This window comes from Aplysia californica, unplaced genomic scaffold (genome assembly GCF_000002075.1).
Source record: "Aplysia californica isolate F4 #8 unplaced genomic scaffold, AplCal3.0 scaffold00049, whole genome shotgun sequence".
Lineage (NCBI taxonomy): Eukaryota > Metazoa > Mollusca > Gastropoda > Aplysiida > Aplysiidae > Aplysia > Aplysia californica.
Window position 1 is genome coordinate 1,128,363 of NW_004797319.1, and position 21,747 is coordinate 1,150,109.

A 21,747-nucleotide genomic window follows, 5' to 3' on the forward strand; every position below is an offset into this window, starting at 1 on the left:
CCCCGCCCCCCAACCCGATGATTCCAGGATTGAGCAACATACATATATGTGATGCTCGAAATGATCTTTCTGTACATTTGAGGTTTAGGCTATGTCCAAACTGATGCAACATGATTGACGTGGTGCGTCTGGTTAGGCCAAAGCAGAGGTGGGGAAGGGAGTGGGAGGATTTCTCGAAAATAGTCCCGTCTGGTCACTTGCTTATCCGGATTATGATCTCGAGATCTACCACCATATTTTTGTTTGTTTGTTGTTGTTGTTTTTGAAAATCTAGACGGCACCGCAAAATGAAGCAATCCAGCTAAATCGGCACCAACACGCGCCTATTACTAGGCCGGCGCTATATGGTAGCCAGGATAAAAACACCCTAGGTTGTTTTATTATCATTTTTTGTGTTTTTTTTAGAACACAAGCAGAGAAATTAGTTGCAAATCATGATCAGTCGCTTCTATCCAGGCCCAGCTCCTGATAACCCCTTATGCTACAGCCACGCGATACCGAGCGCTGTACCTTACCTTACTACACTCCTTTCGTGTGCCATAACGACATATCTTTCTGGGCATAACTCATCATTAGGATAACAGGGTACATTGTTCTTTTTGCACGTCACCTGCTATAATTATACTTAAACATCTTCCATAATCATTTCCTAAAAATATAAATATGTATTTTCCCACAGTTTTATGTCTTTTTTGGTGTTATTAATGTATTTAATCGTCTGTGATTCACAACCGTATATGGCAATTATAGAAAATACATTACAAATAATTAAACTTGAGATTCTTTTGATCTTTGTTTATATTAGACTCAGCCAATGATCTTTCAACGTTCGTTTTGGCATTACAAAAAAGATCGTGCAGTAGAGAATCTTTGATTGCAAGACATCTTTAGATCTACATTGTATTTATTCTTTGTTGACATAGCCGTTCATGATCCCTGCTTGTGACCCCTTCCGTAAAAAAAAAAAATTTTGTTTGTTTGTTCGGTCTTCTTAGATTTGAGATATAGATTAACTTGGATTTTCTCTATGTACGGTAAGTGTCTTCATGACAAAGTGTAGAGCAGGACAACATACCATTTGCATAGGCCCTATTTCAGTTTTGGATTATATGCAATTCTTTTTCTCCCCTTTGAGGCAATAGACTGTCTCGCCCTGGGTCGTCCCACACATTTTTCAAGGTGTTGTTATTCCCAACAATAGCAGAACACATTAATGTTATCGATCAGTCAGCATCCCTAACAGTCTATCCAAATAAAAACTAGGCTGAAGGATATTATAGCTATTCAGATTTTCGTTCCTCCGATTCTTCTTCTTCGACGTGCGGACGTCCACCGGCGGTCAGACATTCTGGTCCATAATTCCATGCATCCATACGGTAAAAAACCGAAAGTAGTCTGGTCTAATTATTGCCAATGGCAAGGGAAATAATTCTTTCTTACTTAATTTCTGAGCAGTGAACTGAGCGAGCCAACAATAATGGCGTCTTCGGAGGAAGAAGTGAAATTGTTGTTTTTTGATACATTTTACCACGACCAAAATAAAGAGGTATATGCATCTATAATGTAATATTAATAATTATTGGTGCTGGTAATATAAGCTCAATGCACTAGATTCTAGATTTAGATCTAGATTCTAGATCTAGATTTAGATCTATTTGATTTTAATTAGCAAGAATAGTTTTTCGAGGTTTTTTTCCCCACGGCACGGTTTCAAGGCAGTCATGGTTTGTTGGTGTAGTGTATGGATGGTCCATGGTGGCTTTGGGAGGACTTCCGTAAGGAGCGACCACTATGAGACAGAGCAGAATTGAGGTCTAGGTCTCTTCTTTATTGTGTTTGATGGGGTGGTCGCTCGTTACGGCACGGAAGTGGAAAGACACAGCGGTAGCCGAGATACAGATATATCTAGATCTGGATATCGGGAAGATTGAACAATACCGGACCACTTGTATTGTTGCGCCTTGCGTGAGCCAGATTACTTCCATAACAACACCGCTCGGTGCTTTTTCGGTAGTTCCCACCCCGCAATTGTTATTCACGGGTTTTGGCCCCAAGAGTAGGGGGTTTCAGGGGGGCTTCCTAACAAAAATAGGAATGGGGGTTTCAGGGGGGCATGCCCCCCTGAATTTTACCACAATTTAATGTTTTGCTGTTGTTAGGTTTGATATCTTAGCTCACCGCGAATCAAACGTGTATAGATCTAGATCTAGAAATAGGTCAGGCTCAAATAAGGGGGGGTGGGAATTACCGAAAAAGCACCCACCGCTCTGCCGCACGCGCTTCAATTCGCGAGAGGAGGAAGGCTAGCATTGGATGGTCCGACATTTTTTCATTCACACACACATCTTGGAAGGGGGTCTCCCCCTGACAATTCAAATCTTGGAGGGGTGGGGGGGGGTTCTGGGGGGGTCTCCCCCCCTGACAAACCACTAACGAACAGATATATATATATCGGTCCGAAATTCTTCATTCCGGTTGTAAGAAGAGGGAAGTTGTTTGGGGGGTTTCCCCCCTGACAACGGTCCGGGATTCTTCATTGAGAGATATTAAAATCGATGTTAGAACGAAGAATGCTGGACCGCGCGGGGAAGGGAGAGGCGGTGGCTCGCGCGCTCGGTCTCACAATGTTCCACACGCTGTGTTCTTTAGGCCCCGCCCTGCAGGCACATGATCCGTGGTCCGGAATGCTTCGCCGTGAATGCACGCTCTTGGTTTAGCCTTAGGTGAAGTTTCCCGGACTAGGTAGGCCTACGTTGTTGTCTAATGAAGTATCCCGGACCACGGTACGGTTGAGAGAAGGATGCTGTACTACACAAATTAGTTCCTGCTAAATTCCAGTAAAAGTAAAAATGATTTTGTAATTGTTTTTCATCTCAATTTCCCTTCCATACATTATAAAAATAGCATTACTACTATAAAAAAAGCCATTAACTGCTCTTTTAACTGTGCTGAACTCCTAAAATACCAGCGGTTGAGACATATAGGCAAAAGTAGTCCCAGTCCGCTGGTCCGGTATTCTTCAATCTTACCTAGATAGATTTTTAGATGTAATCTAGGCTCTCCTGTACAATTGCGGTCATCACGACCATGCCACTGTGCCCTTTGACCCTCGAACCTGACACCTTGAGGCTAATTGGCCAATCTAATCACTCGGTCCACTATTCTTATTTGCCCGCGACTCTGCTGGCTTGGCCTACTTCTGGTCCGGCAAAGTACAATGGAGGGCTAGAGATGTGTACGAGAGCTCATTTGCATAATTGCAACCCCCTCGGCCCTGCTCGCGACTTGGCGAGTATCTACCCCGATTGTCCGCTCATGCTATTGTTTATAATATGTGTACGTGTGTGAGTGTCTTTAAATTATTGTTGCCAGGCCCCTGAAGCCCCCCCTCCCCCCACTGTTGTTACATTGATATGTAAACACGACTGTCCGCTCATGTTATTGTCTTTAAAATATAGTTTCCAGGGGGCAAGCAGAGTACTATGAGTGCGTAGTTAGGCTAGGCTTGCGTAGTAATCACGGGCCGAGACGGGTGGTCCGGTAAAGTACAATCCAGCCAAAGTCCAAAGCTGAACACCAAAATCCCTGAATTGCCAGGTAATCGATGAGGAGAAAATCAAAATTCAAGCAAAGAATGGCCGATTTTCGGCAGTTCCTACCCCCAATTATTATTTGCCGGTTTGGGCCCAAAGAATCAAGAGTAGGGGGGTTTCAGGGGGGCTCGTGGTTCTAAACGATTAGGCCGACTTACTTTTTGATGCGCGTGCCGATATAGCGGAGAGATAGCCGGCACTACTTGGATATGGTGGTCCCGACTTTTGTGACAAGGAAATATAACCCAGAGAAAATCTAGAATTTCATTTTGACCCCAACGATGATTACTTCTGGTTCTAGATCTAGAGTAATCGTACCGGGTCGGGCAGCAATTTTTTTTCTAGCTGTCGGGCACTGGAGTACAAAAAGATCGTTTAAAACTTTGTTTTTAAATCTAGCCCCAAAAGAGTGGCACACAAACCTAAAGCAACCTCCCTTACTTTCGTTGAAACTAGTTACGGCGATATTTTGCTAAAAATAGTCCTTAAGACAGCTTTTTCTTCATCAACTGAGCAAAACAGCATGAAGCTGTTTCCCCGGAAGAGTTAACATTGGTTGTGGATGAAGGAGCCTGTGGCCTAGATTCTACGTTTTGGTAAACTCTGAAAGCTGGAGAGTTATTTGCATATGAGGCCCCATCAAGGATGAAAGAGAATTTGCTGTTCAGCCTCGCCGTTTTTGCCCAAAGGGGGGGGTGCCCGGATTGTAACATAAAATCCATAGTTTCTCATCCTTCGGGCACATAAGATAATACAGTGCCAATGGTTATAATATAATAAAGAATCAAGAATTTGTGCATAATTTAAATAATAGTAGAGTCAGATACAGCATATTAGCTCAGTCAGACACCAGGGTAGTAGAGTCAGATACCAGTGTGTAATACAGTCGGATATCAGTGTAGGAGAGTCAGAATCTAGTGTAGTTGAGTGAGCCAGATGCTGGTGTGGTAGAGTCAGATACCACGTAGTAGAGTGGGTCAGATACATACTCATCAAAATAGCTGTAAATGGTGAAAACCACTTTAGACAAACTATCATTGTGTCCAAGTGTTGATAACAAGCATTAAAAATCATGTTATTAAGCTTGCAAAGAAACAAATGTGATAATAATTGAAAATGACCGAATGTCAAAATACTGCCCGAATCCTTGAGAAAACAAAAAAATTGTGACCGAACACGTAAATAAATCGGGCGTCACTTTTGCACCCAGTAAGGGCCTCAAATATGAGTACAAGCTGAAACAGCTCATTCCTGGGGTCATCCAATCACAGGGCTTCCTGTAGCTGGTTTCGGTTTGTCTCTAGGGCAAGGCAGATAGGAGATATTTATAAAGCTTTAAAGTCGACGTGCCTGTTTTCGTCCTTATTTTGACCGAACCGGTAATTTTACTCTAGATTTAAGTCTAAACGGTTATAAACTTTTTGATTTGCGTGCCAATATGGAGAGATAGCCTTTCAAACCTAATTTGCAAAACATCAAATCGTGGTCAAATTCAGGAACACCCAATGTTTTGTTTTTTTAAAGTCAGGGGGGGGCAACCCCCCTTGCCTTGTGAAAAACTTACAAGTGAAATTTTACTGCTCATTTTGTAGGCTAGATTTAGATCTAGGCTACTGATAAAACATTAACATTGATACTGACTATTTAAATCAGTATCAATATTTCATTAGGCCTACACACAAGTCGGGACCACCATATCCAAGTAGTGCCAGATAGCCTTTAAAACATGGATGATGGAGCTAATGAGAGCACACTACACTGGCTTTTTTGGGCTAAAATATATCAATGAAACGACGTCATGAGGACGATAGCCTGCACCGGCTTCTGATTGGCTAAAATGTTACTAGATCTAGATCTAGAGTCATTTAGACTACGCGTAGCGCGCTCATGACCTTATGCAGTTAGTTGCGAGCGCCGTAAAACCCCGTACTAAACTAAAACTAAACTAGACTACACATATCTATTTTACAATGACTTGATTAACAAGGACAAGGCACTAGAACAATATGTCCTTCATAGTTAACACAGGGGGTAGCAACTAGTGAACTACTCATTGCAGTTTTTATCTGGACTGATCTTTGCCTGGCATTTGCTCTACAATTGAGATCACCAGCAGACACTCGCTCGCTCAATGATGACCTAGATTTCCGACTACATTCCCCTTGGCCTAAGGCCATAGTAATATAATTACCAAATTTGCTATGTCATGGGTACATACGTCACTATGTACAGCCAATCAGACGCCGGTGTAGTGTTTTCTCGTTACCTCCATGTCCTTTCAAACCTAATTAAATTGCAGAACATCAAATCATGGTCAAGCCCCCTTACCCCCCCGTGTTTAAAATATGTGAAATATTATTACTGAAAAATAGCAGCGCATATCTCTCTCTTTCAGATAAAAGATCGATACCGAGTATTTAGGTCAGTATTGATGTCCGGTACAACTTAATAATCTTGGTCCTGTTTGGGGATACTAGTTTTGACCCCACCAACAATTACTTCTAGTTCTAAGCGATTACTTTTTAATGCACGTGCCGATATGGAGAGATAGCCTATCAAACCTAATTGCAGAACATCAAATTATGGTCAAATTCAGGGGGGCATGGACCAGGGTTATATCTGAACAATTACTTCTGGTTTAAAATGAGGCGATTCTTTTGCGCTGTGCATGCTGATACGATGTTTGACGGGCGGAGAGAAAAATATCAAACCTAATTGAAAAACATCAAATGTTAACGTATAAAAAAATCCCCCCTCCACATATTTATAATTTTTATTAGGTCATTGGGACATGCCTCCCTGAAACCCCCATGGCCCTTTGTTTTTAAATGGAATATTATTGCTCATTTTGTACAATTAAAAAGTAGCAGACTAGGCCACCCCGGCCTCTCTTCCACTTCCAGTTCTGCCCCCCCCGTCCGAGTTTGGCCCCAATTTTTATTGATCGCCTGCATTGTGGCAAAGAACTGTGCACAAACAGCGCATCCCTCTCTCATTTGGATAAACATCGATACCGAGTATTAAAGTCAGGTATCTTGGGGCTAAAACTGGAGATTGCCTTGCATTGTCTTGTTCACATTCTCGTCTGTCTCGTTTGTTCGTGTTAAAAAAATTCTAGCTCTCATTTATTAATTTGCCACTTTGTGCACAACTCTGCATGACACAGCACTATAGTGCTTGTACTGTAGGCTAGTGACTAAACAAAACTTTGGGATGTCATGTTTAGTTTAAGCGTACAATTTACCCAGGAAAGTATTACTGGAGCAAGGATGGCAGTCCCGTTCTTGAACTGGACACCTGTTGGTTGACCTTGATCTAGTGGTGAAAGAAGGATTTAGATGAGATGTTGTTGGTATACTATACTGTGCAAGTTTTGCATTGTGTTTCCCTTTTGCTTGCTGTGATCTTATTTGAGATATCTGCAGTCTTTTATCTTGTGTCATGCATGTTTTCAGCTTTGTTTCTACTCTTTAAACATATTATTTGTTTTTCATTCTATTTTAGGAGCTTAATATTGACCTGATACAGTTCTCACAACCAGTCGTGGTGTATGAAGTACGTGTAATTCCATTGAAGACTCAAGTTGAAACAAACCTTGGAAAAGGATTTCGACTTGGGTAAGTCGATTATTTTATCAGTAGTGTGTTTTGAAGGAAATCTTAGCTTCTAGAAATTATCCATGCTTTTTCATTCTTTTTTTTGCCAGTTTGCCTTAATAAAAAACAGTTAGCTGTGTTTTATGTTTAGATTCAATAGAACTGATCTGTGTACCACTGTCTATTCTTTAATTGGTAGTTTCAAGTAAATCTGACTCTCTGCATCTCCAGCCATGTTTTAAGGATTTCCAAAATCTTCTTTTGTCTGTATAGACTCTGCTTCTTTTTCCATCCATCAATTCTATTTGATTAATTTGTTTGCAGATTTTCCTTTTGAGCAATAGAATAGTGAGGGCAGTAGCAGCACAGCCATCTATATAGATCTGTATCTGATTTTACTCATTTGGTCTCTTTTTGTTTGATTTTTTATACATAACAGTTCTCTTGCTTTTTTGTTGTTGTCCAAGGAACTCTTGAAACCCTTAAACTTTTATCTAAGATTAGTCACACTAGAACTCATACTATCTCCATACACTGATACCTGAAATATTCATGCTAAAAAGATTACATGAGAGTGCACACTAATTATCATGACCAGCAAATTATAAGATAGATTGTTTCTGATAAATATGCGTTTTGCTATTTGGACATTGTCATTGGTATTTATATTTGAGTGAATCAGAAGTTTAAGTCTTTGTTGTATTTCCTTGGGGTCTCACATAAAAAAGGTCATCCCAATGGGTAGTATTTCTCTTCAGGCCGTAGATCACCATTTAGTGGGCCATGTATATCCATGTCATGTTTTTATCCTTGATGTTTCTTTTTTATTCATGGGGCGTGAAGTCCTTGGCATGTCTTTAAGTTTGAGGGCAGTCTTAAGTTAACTTTAATATGGAAAAATTCTCTACTTTCCCATTCCTCTGCTTCATTGTTTTGAGTTTTAATTTTTGGAAGAATCTTTTGTCTTGTCTTCATGGCTTCTAGTTTGAAGATGTCATTTTGATTTTATTTTCCTGATATTTTCGTCAAGAAAGATTCATGTATTTTTAGTAAATATATTCTTTATATGAGTTGCTGTGGCTTGTATTCATGCTTGTTCTATTTGATTCAGATCATGAATTTTATATGACTGTTTGCAGAGGAACCCTCCCATCTGAGTTCAAGCTTGATATATTTGTGAACAACCTGAACAAGCCCACTGCTTCTACATTTGAAAAACTTGGCAGGTGAGTGCTAGAAAGAAATAACTTGCCTTCTGTTAAGGGGAAAAAAAAAGGATTAAAAATATTCTTTGAGATGTGTGAAGGGAATAATACGGTGGTTGGAGAGTACCGCAAGTGAGTCATTCATCTTTGCTTCTTTTCTTTCTGTTGCTTTTGTCTCTTTCTTACCCCCCCCCCCCCCTTTCCCGAAACTAAAATGGCTTTTATTGTGTTTATGTGCTTCTCTTTATTCACAGGGGGATAATGTAAGAATTAGGTCTTAAGATGTTTTTTATTTGTGAAAAGAATATGGACCATGTGGTATGTAACCTCTTGGGGCATTAATATTTGCATGCTCATCGGGTTCACCTTTTTAAGAATGATATTGACACCCTCATTTTGAGCCAGTGGTTCGCATTGATAGGCTCTACTTCATTTCTTTTCTTCCTGTTGTTTCATTTTGCTTTTTTCCTTCACTTAATGACTGTTATTGTGTCGATGTGCTGCTCTTTCCTCAAACACATATTTGGGTCAAGTTAAATGGATGAACTTTTTTTTCAAATTAGCAAACTGACAAACATTTCAGGGAAATGTGGAAAGCTTAGCTTTGTGCCATCTCGTTAACTGGGCTGCAGCTAGCATGTGTAGGTATAAAAATAAGAATTGAAACAGATATACTTACTGTCAAAAGCATCCCTCACCCTTCTTCCATTTGCACATTTGTATAGCTTCCGTTCAAGATCTAGGGAAAGGAGGTGTCTGTAATTACTTTTTTCTTTTTTCAGGCTAGACTATAAAGAAAATACCAACATCCAGTTGAAGCCGGAGAAGGAAGTAAGTTGTATACTTCAGTGTCTGTGAAATTCAAGGACATTTTTAAAATTCCTTTCTTATTTTGAGTTAGTACAGTCTTCTGTTTCTCAAATGACAGAGACAGAAATTGAGTTTTACAAAAATTGTTGAATAATAGCCCTCCTGGATCTTTTGTGATTCTATTTCGGAATGGTCATGGAAAATTTTACATTTACCTGTAGTTCTTAGATGTTTTGATTATTCCATGAAAATAATATTGTTGCAGTTTTTTATTCTTTTGGATTATATTAGCTTCCATTCAAGGTTAGAAAATATGATGTGGCAATCCTGCTGAATTTGTCAAATTTAGTTCACATTTTCTCTCGCAACTTTTATTTTGTTGGATAGTGTCCATATTGGATTAGTTTGGTTTATGAAAAGGTGTGGTAAAGCTTTCTATGCATTCAGTTTAAATGTCTACTTCTCTCCCTGTACTATCCCACCACCCTTGAAAAATTGCTTCAGGTTCCCACTGATGGTCTCATCCTAAAAGGATGGTACCGCATTGTGACCTTTGCAGTCTACGGCCGGGTCACAGTGGTAAAGCCCCCCCAGGACTCACCACCTCCCCCCCCTCCTCCATTGCCTGCACACCAAGGTATGTTGATGTTATTACGAGAAAAGTTGTTGTTTATGTCCTATAAATAGGCGTGGAGTACCTGTGAATTTTTTGATCGGTTTTGGTGTCAAATGGTTGTTTATCTTTTTAGTTTGGAGTACAGTCGAACCTGCCTTAACGGAAACCTGTGTAAAACGGAAACCTGTCTTAACGGAATCTCCCCGCTCCCCTCTTGATATATTCCTCTTTAATTACCTGTATAAAACGGAAACCTGTCCAACGCGGAAATGGAAAGAAAAATCCGCTCCCTTCCGAGGGTTTCACCTGTCTAAGACGGAAAATGCTTTGCCCGCTCAGCCCTGATTTGAAACAAAACTCGCAAGTTTGATTCCGCCGGCTCTAAACTTAACGCCATGGCCATGCCACTGGGCGAGGAAGGGGAGTAGGGGTGCAATGGGGATAGAGTAGAAGTTACCCTATGTTTCCCCGTCATGTGAGCACTGAGCGCTACAGCAGATAATCAGTGTAGTGTGGGTGAGATATCTCACGACTGCCCGTGAGAGTGCTCGAGTAGCCAGCCACTACGGAAACTTTCCTGGGTAGCCAGAAGCCAGAGGTGTGAAATTAGATTGACCAATGCCTGCTGCCCTGATCGTATGGCCTGCTGAGAAAAGAGTTCCTCGAATCTTTGTTACAATGTAGCAATGCCAATGAAAATTTAAATTTTCACTTTTACCCCCTTTTTTTTGGTACCTAAGAAAGAATTTTCAATTCTAATAATCATGCTTCTTGAATTTTGAGAATCGGTTCATAAATAAAAAAGTTATGGGGTTGTAAAGGTCGGCAAAATATGGATGACCCACATATAGGAAAATACTCCTAAAAAGTGGACCACGCAGTAGCAGATTCTGTAAGAAAATCGACGATATCTCGGTAACTAATCCGAGTGTTCGAGAGAAACTTGGCTACCCGATGTGTTTTTGAGTGTAGAAATCATTTCTGCAGTCAGATTTACTACCAATTTCGTAGTTATTTTGTTATAATTAAAATTGTGGTGTACATATTACGATTTTGCGAAAAAGGGGTGTCGGGATGAGTCCATTTTATTTATAGCATCGTATCACAACATGGGATCTTTCAGAATATATGTCGGCAGCGTGACTAAATAATTGCAAAGCTTTTTATGATGACTTTAGACCATGCCAACCGTAAAAGATAAGTTAATTCAATCTAGCATGCCGTACAATTAAAAATTCTTTTTCCCCGTTGAGACGCGGACACCCCGAGACGAGATAACCTCGCCTCGGAATACCCCCATTGCGATGTTACAGGGGAATAGAGAGAAAAACAACCGGATGCGCGCGCCCGCCATTGCCCTATTTCAAGTGACCAATGAACGGGTCCGGAAAATCGCCCGTAAACGGGGACCAAATTTTCGCCTCGCGGGAAAGCCCGATTGGCATTGCTGTACAATGATGACAGTGAGGGGTGGCATTGGTGGGTGGGACTAAGGGTGGAAGCAAAGGAGGTGTTCAAACATTTCTGTTTTAATAGGTCAAACAGTGGTCCTATGAAAGGCAAGCACTGGTGGTAATTGGATAAGTAAGACTGACGCATGTCACTATCAGATAGGATAGCAGCTGAGAGGTGTGAAGTTTTGACCACTGCTTGCCGATCGGACAAGCGATCCTTGATCTCACCGGCTGGGCCTTTGAACCCCCCCACCCCCATCCCCCCCTAAATTCCCCTGTCTAAGACTGAATTTTTTTCCCGCTCCCTTGCGATTCCGTCTTACACAGGTTCGACTGTAGTTACTTATATTTTGAAAGCGTGGTTTTGTACCCACCTCAAAGGGTGGGTAAGTTTGTTGAATTTTAAGGGCATTACTTGCACTAATGAAGCAGTGCTTCCAATCTTTTTTATTAGTATGGAAAAGCGTATTTTCTGAAAGTTCTGTACATGCTGCCTCATCATATCAACTCAATCCATTAAAAAAAATTTCAATAGCTGTGGTCTATTGGTATTCCATAGCAAAGGATCTGTAGCTGCCTCCCTATCTTCTTGGTTAAGTTTGAATGTTAACGGTAACTCTCGATAAGTTGTTAGCATATTTTAAACCTGCTAGTTGTGCATTTCATACACTCTGCCATTGCCCCTCTGTGTATCCTTTGGGGGGTTGGTTGGCAATACATTTTCTCTCTCAAATCGTCTAATATCTGGCTAGTCCCGATAATGCTATTTTTGTGCGGCATTCTCCTTTCTTTCAGTTACTCATTCTTTCTGTCTCTCTTTCGAATCCTTATTGGGCTAGAAAATATGTATGTTTATCAAGAAGATTGAAATGTGATTTTAGAGAAAAAATTGTTGTCAGAAAGGTACTCTCTCAAATCTTTCTAGACTTAGAAAAATTGTCAGTTGGAGGATTCTACAGGAGCAGGATAATTCCGTGGACAGTGAAAAACTTGATAAAATTACTAAAATCTAAAATAAGTGGAAGTGATACAATAAGGTTGTGGCATTCGACATTCTGATGCAAAAATGGAGGAAATTACAGACTTAATGACTACCTTGTCAAGATTAATGTTCCTGGCTGTACGTACACTACTGTCAATGGCGCAATGACAAATTAAATTACAATGGCAGTGGAAAGAGGAATTTGGTTTAGATATTGCCAGCAAGATAGCATGGGTATATGTAGATGAAGAAATCAGATAAAACAAGACAAACTCTTGGTGAAAAAAGAAAGTACCACATTATGGGTTTGCACCCTGAATCTCCTCTGAGTTGCTGTTCTTGAACCCTGTATTGGTTGGGGGGGGGAGGGGGTGTTGTCTATGCTATGCTGCCCCTAAAACCCCAGTGTATAATTTTCCTTTCGTTTCTGCTTTATCTGTCTGAAATTCTGCTAAAAATTGAAAGTGGGTGGTTGGCAGGTGCTCTGGTGTGGTTTGTTCCTTCTTTCCTATCAAACATTTATCACCTCTAATCTTCGGCACTTATATGACCTAACTGTGTTGCAAGTGCCGTTAAAATCTTACAAAAAAACCAAAGAAAAAAAAAAAAATTGCTAAGTGTATTCGAACCTGTTCAAGACGGAATCACCGTCTTGGATGGAGGGGGTTTCAATGGGCCAGCCTGTAAGCGGTGGGATTAAGGGTCATCTGTCTAGTCTGCAAGCGGTCAAAATTTCATACCTCCCAAGTGCTGTCCTAGCCTCCCTGTAAATGGCATGCATTTTATCTTTTTTAGCCATTGCCACCAGTGCTTTCATATCATAGGACCATTTTTTGACCAATTAAAAACGGAAATGATTGTTTTCATCCTTAGCTCCACCATCAATGTAATTAATCAATGCCACCTCTCCCCTGTTGTAACAACTATTCAAGGAACTTTTTCCTCGCCTGATCATATGATCAGGGCAGCAGGCAGTGGTGAAATTAATTTCACACTTCTGGCTACCCAGGAAAGTTTCCGTGCTGGCGCGCCACTTGAGCACTTTCACAAGCAGTTGAGATTTTACACCTCTGCCTCCCTGGCCATCTGCACTGTTCAGATCTCACATGAAAGAGGTAACAGCCACCCCTTAACAACCCCCCCCAAAAAAAATTTGCATACCACAGAAAGATAACATGTATTTATTTTTAAATCTTCTTTCAGGAATGGATGTTGGAGAAGAAGAGAGCCACAAACAACAGCATCCTTTGGATTACATAAATGCACAGCTGCAACAGCAGAGGCAGAAACAACAGCTAGTATCCACGGCTCAGACCTCCCCCTCCCCCACAGGCTTAGCCCGGGCTGCTCCTATAGAGGAAGCCTTCTCGGAGGTGCTGAGAAAACCGTCACCTCACAGGGACCGGGGTCACCCCAGCAGTCATGATAGGGATCGTCCTAGTAGTCGTGATCGGGATCGTCCAAGCAGTCGTGATCGGGACCATGCCAACAGCAGAGAGCGTGATCGCCCGGCCAGTCGAGACCGGGACCGTCCGGGCAGTCGTGATCGAGATCGCCCCAGCCATGATCGAGAACGTCCCTCCAGCCGTGAGCAGGACCATCCCATGAGTCGAGACCGTGATCATCCTTCCAGTCGGGATCGGGGCTCTAGTGGGGACCGTGTCCGTGCCTCCAGTCAAGACTCTCATGACTTAGAGCTCCGACGTGATTACACCTTTCCTCCGGAACCCAAGGAACCATATGACTCCAGTAGGGAAAAAGATTTCAGTGATTTTGAGAGGTCAGTGTCTCGAGAAAGAGACACGAGAGACAGAGACTTTGCTTTCAGATCTAGCAGAGATGAGGAAGTTCCAGGGTCTCGTGAGAGAGACAGAGAGTTTAGTGGGCGAGAAAGTAGAGAAGATGATCGACCACGTTCCAAGGAACGGGACAGGGAAATAGGACGGAGAGATAAGTCGTTGCGTCACAGTTCGCGGGAAAATGAAGGGCATGACGTTCGAATGGTTTCAGATTCTCTTGACAGCTCTAGAGAGTCAAGAGCACACAAAGACAAAGACATTTTAGACAGAGACCTTGGGAGGGATGAACTGCACAGGGAGAAAGAGAGGGAGAGAGATGCTGAGAAAGAACGAGAGAGACAGAGAGAGAAGGAGGAAAGAGAACAGCGTGAATATGATGCTAAGGAAAAGTTAAAGAGGGAGCAGGAACTGAAAGAGAGAGAGATCAAAGAGCGGGAGAAAGAGCTGCAGAGAGAGCATGAACGGGAGAGAGAAAAAGAAATTCAGAGGGATAGAGAAAGAGACAGGGAGCGTGAAATGGAGATAGAAAAGGAGAGAGAGAGGGAACGAGATCATGAGCTTCGAGAAAAAGAGCAGGAAAGAGAGAGGGAAAAAGAAAGGGACAGAGACAGGGATTTATTGAAAGAAAAAGAGAAGAAAACTCGGCCTGAGCATGAAAGGCGTGGCAGACCCAAAACTTCCCCTCGTAGGTCTAGTGTGGATCGTTCTCGCTCTCGATCAGGATCAAGGTCACGGAAGAGATCACGTTCTAGACAGAGGTCAAGGTCTAGATCTGCTCCACGGAACCAGCCAGCACTACCATCAGAGGAGGTGGACCATCCTCCAGAACTACATCTAAGTACGTACCAGAGAAAGTGGGAAAATATTTTTCTGTGATTGACATAATTGCTTTAACAGTACAATTACGAAAGAAGGTAGGCTGGAAAAGTGAACTTGAGTGATGATAATAAAATTGTAACAAAAGCTATAATATTGATAATGAAAAACACGATAATATGATAATAGAAAAATAATAATCATCTAATAATAGTAATAATCAACTTCGTTGTCTTCAAAATAATAATGATTATAATGACAAGAACAATAATAATAATGATAAAAATAATAATGATGGTGATAAAAAGAGGTGAGGAAGGGGGGCTGAGGGAGGTGAGAGTGGTCTAGTAACATTCTGTAGTTACTTTCCTGACTGCCATAACAAACTGGAAGGTTGTGTTCGTAGTGAAGGTCTGGTTCATCCTCTTTTTAATGAAAAACGAAATTAAAAATTTACCTAAGTAAAAACTTTCTTCCTCATTATTGTTTGTTCATATGATCCTCAAAATTTTTGTTAACAAACTTTTGGTTTATTCATCATAAGTCTCTGTGACTATCTGTTGAAACTGTCTATTCTGAAAGACTTTATATAATTTTACCTGAAGGCTCGGACAGATTTTTAGAAATATGTAGAAATACAGACGGAAGCCTTTAGACAAAAGTATCTTTTTTAGATACTTTGATATCTCATTGAATTTTCAGCCCAATGAAGGGAGTAAGCATAGAAGGCCTTGTTTTAAATAATGTTTGTGTTTATGACTTTTTAGACTTTTATTTCAAATTTGGACTGCTTCTAAATTAATTGCTACCTGCAGGTGATGAGGCTGACTTGGAAGAGGTTGGAATTGAGGAGGAAGAGGACATGGAGGATGTGATGTCAGATCGTTCAAACTCTCGGCGACCCCGGGGGCAAGTAGACGATGCTGAGGCTCAGGTAAAGCAGACTTTGTTCTGTTGAAGCTAGAGAGGTAAGCAGAGTAAGTCTGATTCCTGTAAAGACTTCTCTGTTGACACCCACCCCTTGGCGCTCATATGACCTTATGCAATTGCAAGCGCCGTAAAACCCTCTACTATTAAAAAAAAAAATATTCTTGTACGAGTCTAGAGGCCAAAATTGGGTTTCAAGAAATATCAGGTCTTTTGTTCCTCTTTATATATGAGGATGTCGGCTTCACCTTTACATCTTGCTTCTGGTTAGTTGGCGGGTGCTCTGATGTGGTTTGCTCCTTGTTTCCTATCAAATATCTATCATTGTTAACTGTCCTCTTTCTTTTCTTAGTATGTTTGTCTTTAGTATTAGTAGTAATACCTCTAATCTTTGGCACTTATATGACCTATTTGTGTTGTGAGTGCGGTAAAATTCTTTCTTCAGCTAAAACATGTTATTTGTACTTGTAGGAGACAGAAGGCTATGAGGACATATCCTCTGATGAGGAAATGGGTGTCATGGATGTTCCTAACATGATGCAGGTTGGTCATTTACCTCCTTTTTCTTTTTATAAGCAACATCTAAGGTCCTGACTAATGAGATTATGAGAGGGCTTCCACCCTCTGACTTTTTACAATATTAAATGAAGGGATGTTATCTTGGTTTATTGGACTGGACTGTAGAGAAAAGCTGGGTAAACCAGGCAGCTAGGGTTATGGGCCTTTGTTCTAAGTGTGATGGCAAAGGAAAAAGCAATTGAACATTTGAAAATGAGATTTGTATTCATCTGACCATTGCTCTCAAAATTGATAGTTTTTCAGAGCCTTTTGGTTTATTATCTTGTTATAGTCAGTCATTTGCGGCTCAACTAACTCCAACTGATTGGGATTGGAGTCAGAATTGCAAAACTGACAAATAGTGGTGAGGTGTGTATGAAGCACCTTTCATGCTCATTAACGATGCATGTGTAACACTTGTTTACTTTATGTTATTTAAATGAAATAATCATCAGATGTTTCAAGTCTTTCTGACCCTCGATGGAGACGTATAGATTTTCTCACCTTACTCTCATTCGATGCAAGTCATAATTATGGTCCCATTCATATATATATGGCTATGTTTCGATGCAAGTGTAACCCTAAAAAAAACCAACTTACAAATTGTTATATAATTCAGTCTAATGTAGCAGACAGCTTTTCTTGTTTGAATTTAAGGTTCTAAGAGGATAAGATAAACACCAATTTAAATTTTTTTTTTTTGCAGTTCTATCATGTTCAGGTTGTGTTACTTTGGTTGCAAATGACTAACTTTAATGAAATAAGTTGTTTTTAGAATGTAATTTGTTTTTTCCCAGGCCATCACACTATGACTAGAAAGTATCAAGGCCATCTGGTGCCAATTTGAAGCTTGTAGCAAACTGCTTAAACTGCAGGAAGTTGGATCACTTAAGGAATCACAAAATAGTTGTATTTGAAACCTCTAAATTGACTAATGAAATATTTGTTAAATATTTTGGGCATATTCTGTGACAATGGGTCATTTGGTGTGTGTCAGTTGAAAATGAGTTATACCTGAAGTGTTTGGGGTTTGAAATGGAATCCACTTAAATGGAAATCTGCAGGACAGCCAGATTTTCTTTCGTCTAACTGTGGCTTTGGTTTAGAGAGATAGCTCATTTAACATTGATTGTTGACAGTGTAGAGTTAGGAATGCCATGCTCTTGGCAAATTTCACTATTTGAAAGGTTTTTTTCCCCTCTATCTCTTTTAGTTACTGTCATTTGAGTTGCAGACTGCATATTGTGCTTTCTCTTTAACATTGTCAGCCAAACAGTCACACAGAACAGATGAAAGCATAGATCAGCATACACACTCTACTGCACTAGAGAAGTGAGAAAGCCCAATGCTAGTGTCGTCATGAAACACACCAAGTGCTGTCATGTGCTCATATGTAGGGCTTATGTGAACTTACTTTGCAGAGACAATAGGCCATTACCAGCTGAATTCAGTGTGACATGTACTTTCACTATCCTTGTGTTACAAGGCTGATATACAGAGTGTAGGTCTATTGATGTGTAAGATAAACGTACGCAAACAGTACACTGATGATGCCGCTTTCTTACCTGCTATTTATACGTATGTGTTTTTTTGTATCTGTCTTCTCTTTCCCTTTCTTAAAGCACATAAGGCTTGAGGATTTGCAATACTTGAGGAATGATTTTGAAGATTTAGACGACGTAACCATTAACATTTTGTTTGGTTCAGAAATATTTGCGTTTTGGCTAATTGGTAATTTTATTACAAAGACAAAGAAGAAAAATCAGGGATTCTATTTTCTTTCGGTTTACCGTTATTTTAGGATTAACCACGTTTGATTTAGGAGGACTCTTCTGTAATTGTTGTGTTGTTTTCAAGGCTTTGAAGACAACTATTTGTGTGCGTCCCTGGAAAAAGGTCCCAGTTGTTGGAAATACTGGATATTGAGAAGTAAGGGCATATTTTTGTAGCAAATTCAATGCTGAACACGCTGATTAAAAGAAATTCAAATATTTTGAGTAGTTTTAAAGATATGCAACATTTTCCAATGTTTAGTACGTTTTAACCTTTGGTGAAGAACAAAATATTGCAAAACTAATAACAAATGTTTGGACTATTTTGAGCTTTCAATTTGTTATTAAGAAATGGTTAAATGTTTGTTTTCTGATGGAACTACATTTTTGACCTGCTACGACTTTTTTGGCCTTTTTATCTCCGTGGCTCAAAAATAGCTTTGTCAACAAGTGGAACCTTCTTCAGGCACACACACATTGTGCAGTAACTGAAGTTGGTAAGAAAACTGTGTGCATGGTAACACTGGAATATCCTTATAATGAACATGTTTTTGTTCATCAGGTGTTGGATATGTACGAGCTGGAAGAGGAAAGCTGGCCTACTGGTGGAGCTCCGGGCAACCCTTTAGACTTTTACTTGACGCCACTCACAGTATGAATGAATGGCTGTGCCTGTTTTTATGTTTCTCTATTTCAATTTCTCCGTCAATATCATTGTGGAAACTTGATAGATATTTTCTTTTTCTTTTTCTTTTTTTTTTTTGAGAATGATATTTGCAATGTTGGTGATGATTTATTTGTATAATAGTTTTTGCTTTTGTTCTTTGCTGCTTTGTTTTTTCTCAGATTCTCTTTCTTTTTTTTTTACCTAGCCTGTTTGTAAATTTTCCTGTCGTATTGTACACATCCGAAGTTGTGGTGCTTCCTTCCTTTTTTTGTGTTTATTTTCATTTTAATATAAAATATAAAATGGATAAAAGGATAAAAATGTATTGTTGTAGACAGTTTCGTTGTGTTAATCTTTATTTTCTTAATTTTAAAACGTCCTGATATATTAATATGTGAGAAACTATGTGAGTGGTTGGAGAATCCTACCATTGGTATCTTCTTTACTGTCTTTACTATCTCCACTATTTCTACTCGTTTTTTAATTTTTTTTATCTTGCTTTGTACAAACCCAAAGCTTAAAAAACCCCCAAAAACCAACCACTTACCAAAAAAACTTCTTTTCTTTTTCTTTCCCCTCTTTTGTTTCTATCTGTGTGTCTTATTCTTTCATTAGCACTAAATGATTTTTATTATTGATGTGCCTGTCAAATTTCTTCTATTTCTTCCTAAAAAATTCCAGATCTGAAACAGACATCGGCACCGTCATGGTTTGCCACTTATTTCTTGGCTTGAATGCTCTAAAAAAAATCCATATTATCATGATATTTTTCTGTCGTCCATCTGTTCCAGTTGTCTCAGTAAGTTATTCCTTGTCCGCCTATGTCTCTTTTGCCTCTTTATTCTACAAAAAAAACCCCATGTGGATGTTAATTTAGAAACAATGATTTGTTATATTTCAGGCTTTGAACAGTCCAGCCATGTCATGTTATCAAGTGGAGCTGTCACAGTTGGAAGCATCCGGAAGTCACGGCGACACCCCGCGGGAAGCCCTTGCTTTGTTGGATATTTTGTCAAAGTTTGATAATGTGGAACATCAGGACAGGTAAGGGATAGAAGGTGGGAGTCGTGATGATGGTGTGTGTGTCTGAGTGGTAAAGAAAGATTCTTTGAGAATTTTTTTCTGTCCTTATTAAGGCTATCTTTTACACACATCATCTTCTTCTACTAGTACCAGGCCTGAAACAGACATGGCCGATCATGGCTTGCAGCTGATTTCTCAGCCTGAAGGTTCCTAAAAAAAAATCAATATCATCCAGGTCTTTTTCCTTGACCCATCTGTTCAAGTTCTCTAAGTAGATCATTCTTGGTCTATCTCAGCTTCTTGTGCCTCTTTTTATATACGGTCGAACCTGTCATGACGGCCACCTGAATAAGACGGCCACCTGTACAAACTGCCAGTTTCCATTTCCCCCCTTGCGTTTTTTCTTTATAATTTAACAGTGTAAAATGGGCACCTGTCCAACGCGGCTGCGGCCACCTTATTTTATCTCACGGTTAAACTTATCTGTCTCAAGCGGCCAGGCGTGGTCACTCATGGCCCGATGCTTTGTCATAAATTTTGAATCTGCCCCTGACGCTGTGGACGGGCCCCGTCTTAATTCATTCACCTTTTATTATTGTTAGTCCCTCCAATGACTGTTTACCCAATGTGACCTATAGGAAGGCCTAACAATAAATTTTCAACTGCTAGTGAGGGAAGCGTGTGATCCGTCATAACCTATAAAAAGCCCCGCCCACAACTCGTGCACAAATCATGTGTGAGGTGACTGGTCACTGTTTTGTTTACCTAATCTATAACAAAGTTACAATGGACGTTAACGTGAACTTGCGACTTACGCGTCGCTAGTTCTCCGAGTGGTGGTGACCCGTGTGTTTGTTTTACCATGGCACTCGATCTTCATCGTCTACACTTACATAATATTTTGTTTATTTTACACATGTTAAAAATCAGCAACAAAAAGAAAGCTAACCAATAAACAAACCCAACAAAACAACACAAAAAACCCTTCTTACACCACCCTCTCCCCTCTTTCCAAAGAAAACAAAAACCTTTTTGAATTAGCCTTACGGCAGTCCAAAGCCTGAGATCAGCCCCGGTTTGGACCTCAAAAGAGAATGATTTGCTTTCTTAGGACTGATCAAGTCCTGCCTAAGACGACCACCTGTGTTATATGGCCACTTTTCTCTATGACAATGGGTGGCAGTTTTACACAAGTTTGACTGTACATCCCTCTGAGTATTTGCCTTGTTATGTATAGAATATCATGTAAATTTACGGCTCCCCATTTAAGTTTGTATGGTTTGGCTTTCAGCCTTTGGTTTTGAGCCCTGATAAAATGCCCCAAACCTCTATTTTTATACCACTTTGGAGATACCGTTAAACTATGTGGAATTTGGGACAAATCTGAGTGGGATGCTTGCCTAATTAGCTACAATAGCTCTTACGTCTACCTCTACTACTCATTGTGGAGCTACGTATTGTTTGTTTGTCATCTGCTAAGTCTTGTTGACAGATGTACCACTGATTAAACATTGTAATTTTTGTACTTACTTTTAACATGTATGTATATCCTTATGAAAGTCGAATGGGCCTGCTTTAAAAACTTTTAAAATAAACATCTTTGCCTTTAGAAACAGTTAGTTTTTTAAAAAGAGTATACAATTAGATAGTGAATATTTTCTATTTCTTCCTCAGATGGGTAATGGCTATGGAGGAAATCCCAGCTCTTCTTGACAAAGGCCTGCCCTACTTAGTTGGACTAGAGAAAAGAGATGGTATGTCAGCCAGGTCTTTGAGGGACTCAGTATTTTTTTCACTGTCTTAAGTGTCTAAGGTTAAGATTTTAAAAATAATTCCTTCTAGAAACATTTTGGTTTGTGCTCGTCTAATTCTACTTCTCTGAGCATTGCTTTTTTCCTGTTCAGTCCTTGGATAGATATGGCCATTATT

At 40.1% G+C, this 21,747-nt stretch overlaps 1 protein-coding gene across 1 annotated transcript in view; it reads left to right on the plus strand.

The window, feature by feature from the left end:
- Window positions 1–1,436: 1,436 nt before the first annotated feature.
- The window catches only part of LOC101845151 (protein virilizer homolog), a 66,315-nt gene continuing 46,004 nt past the window's right edge, over window positions 1,437–21,747 (plus strand). The window contains exons 1-11 of the mRNA XM_005092598.3: window positions 1,437–1,546; window positions 7,098–7,210; window positions 8,329–8,415; window positions 9,177–9,225; window positions 9,709–9,841; window positions 13,460–14,893; window positions 15,687–15,805; window positions 16,270–16,341; window positions 18,691–18,780; window positions 19,697–19,839; window positions 21,493–21,572. Coding sequence (XP_005092655.1) covers window positions 1,478–1,546; window positions 7,098–7,210; window positions 8,329–8,415; window positions 9,177–9,225; window positions 9,709–9,841; window positions 13,460–14,893; window positions 15,687–15,805; window positions 16,270–16,341; window positions 18,691–18,780; window positions 19,697–19,839; window positions 21,493–21,572 — 2,389 coding nt within the window. The 5' untranslated portion in view covers window positions 1,437–1,477. The remainder of the gene's footprint in view (window positions 1,547–7,097; window positions 7,211–8,328; window positions 8,416–9,176; window positions 9,226–9,708; window positions 9,842–13,459; window positions 14,894–15,686; window positions 15,806–16,269; window positions 16,342–18,690; window positions 18,781–19,696; window positions 19,840–21,492; window positions 21,573–21,747) is intronic.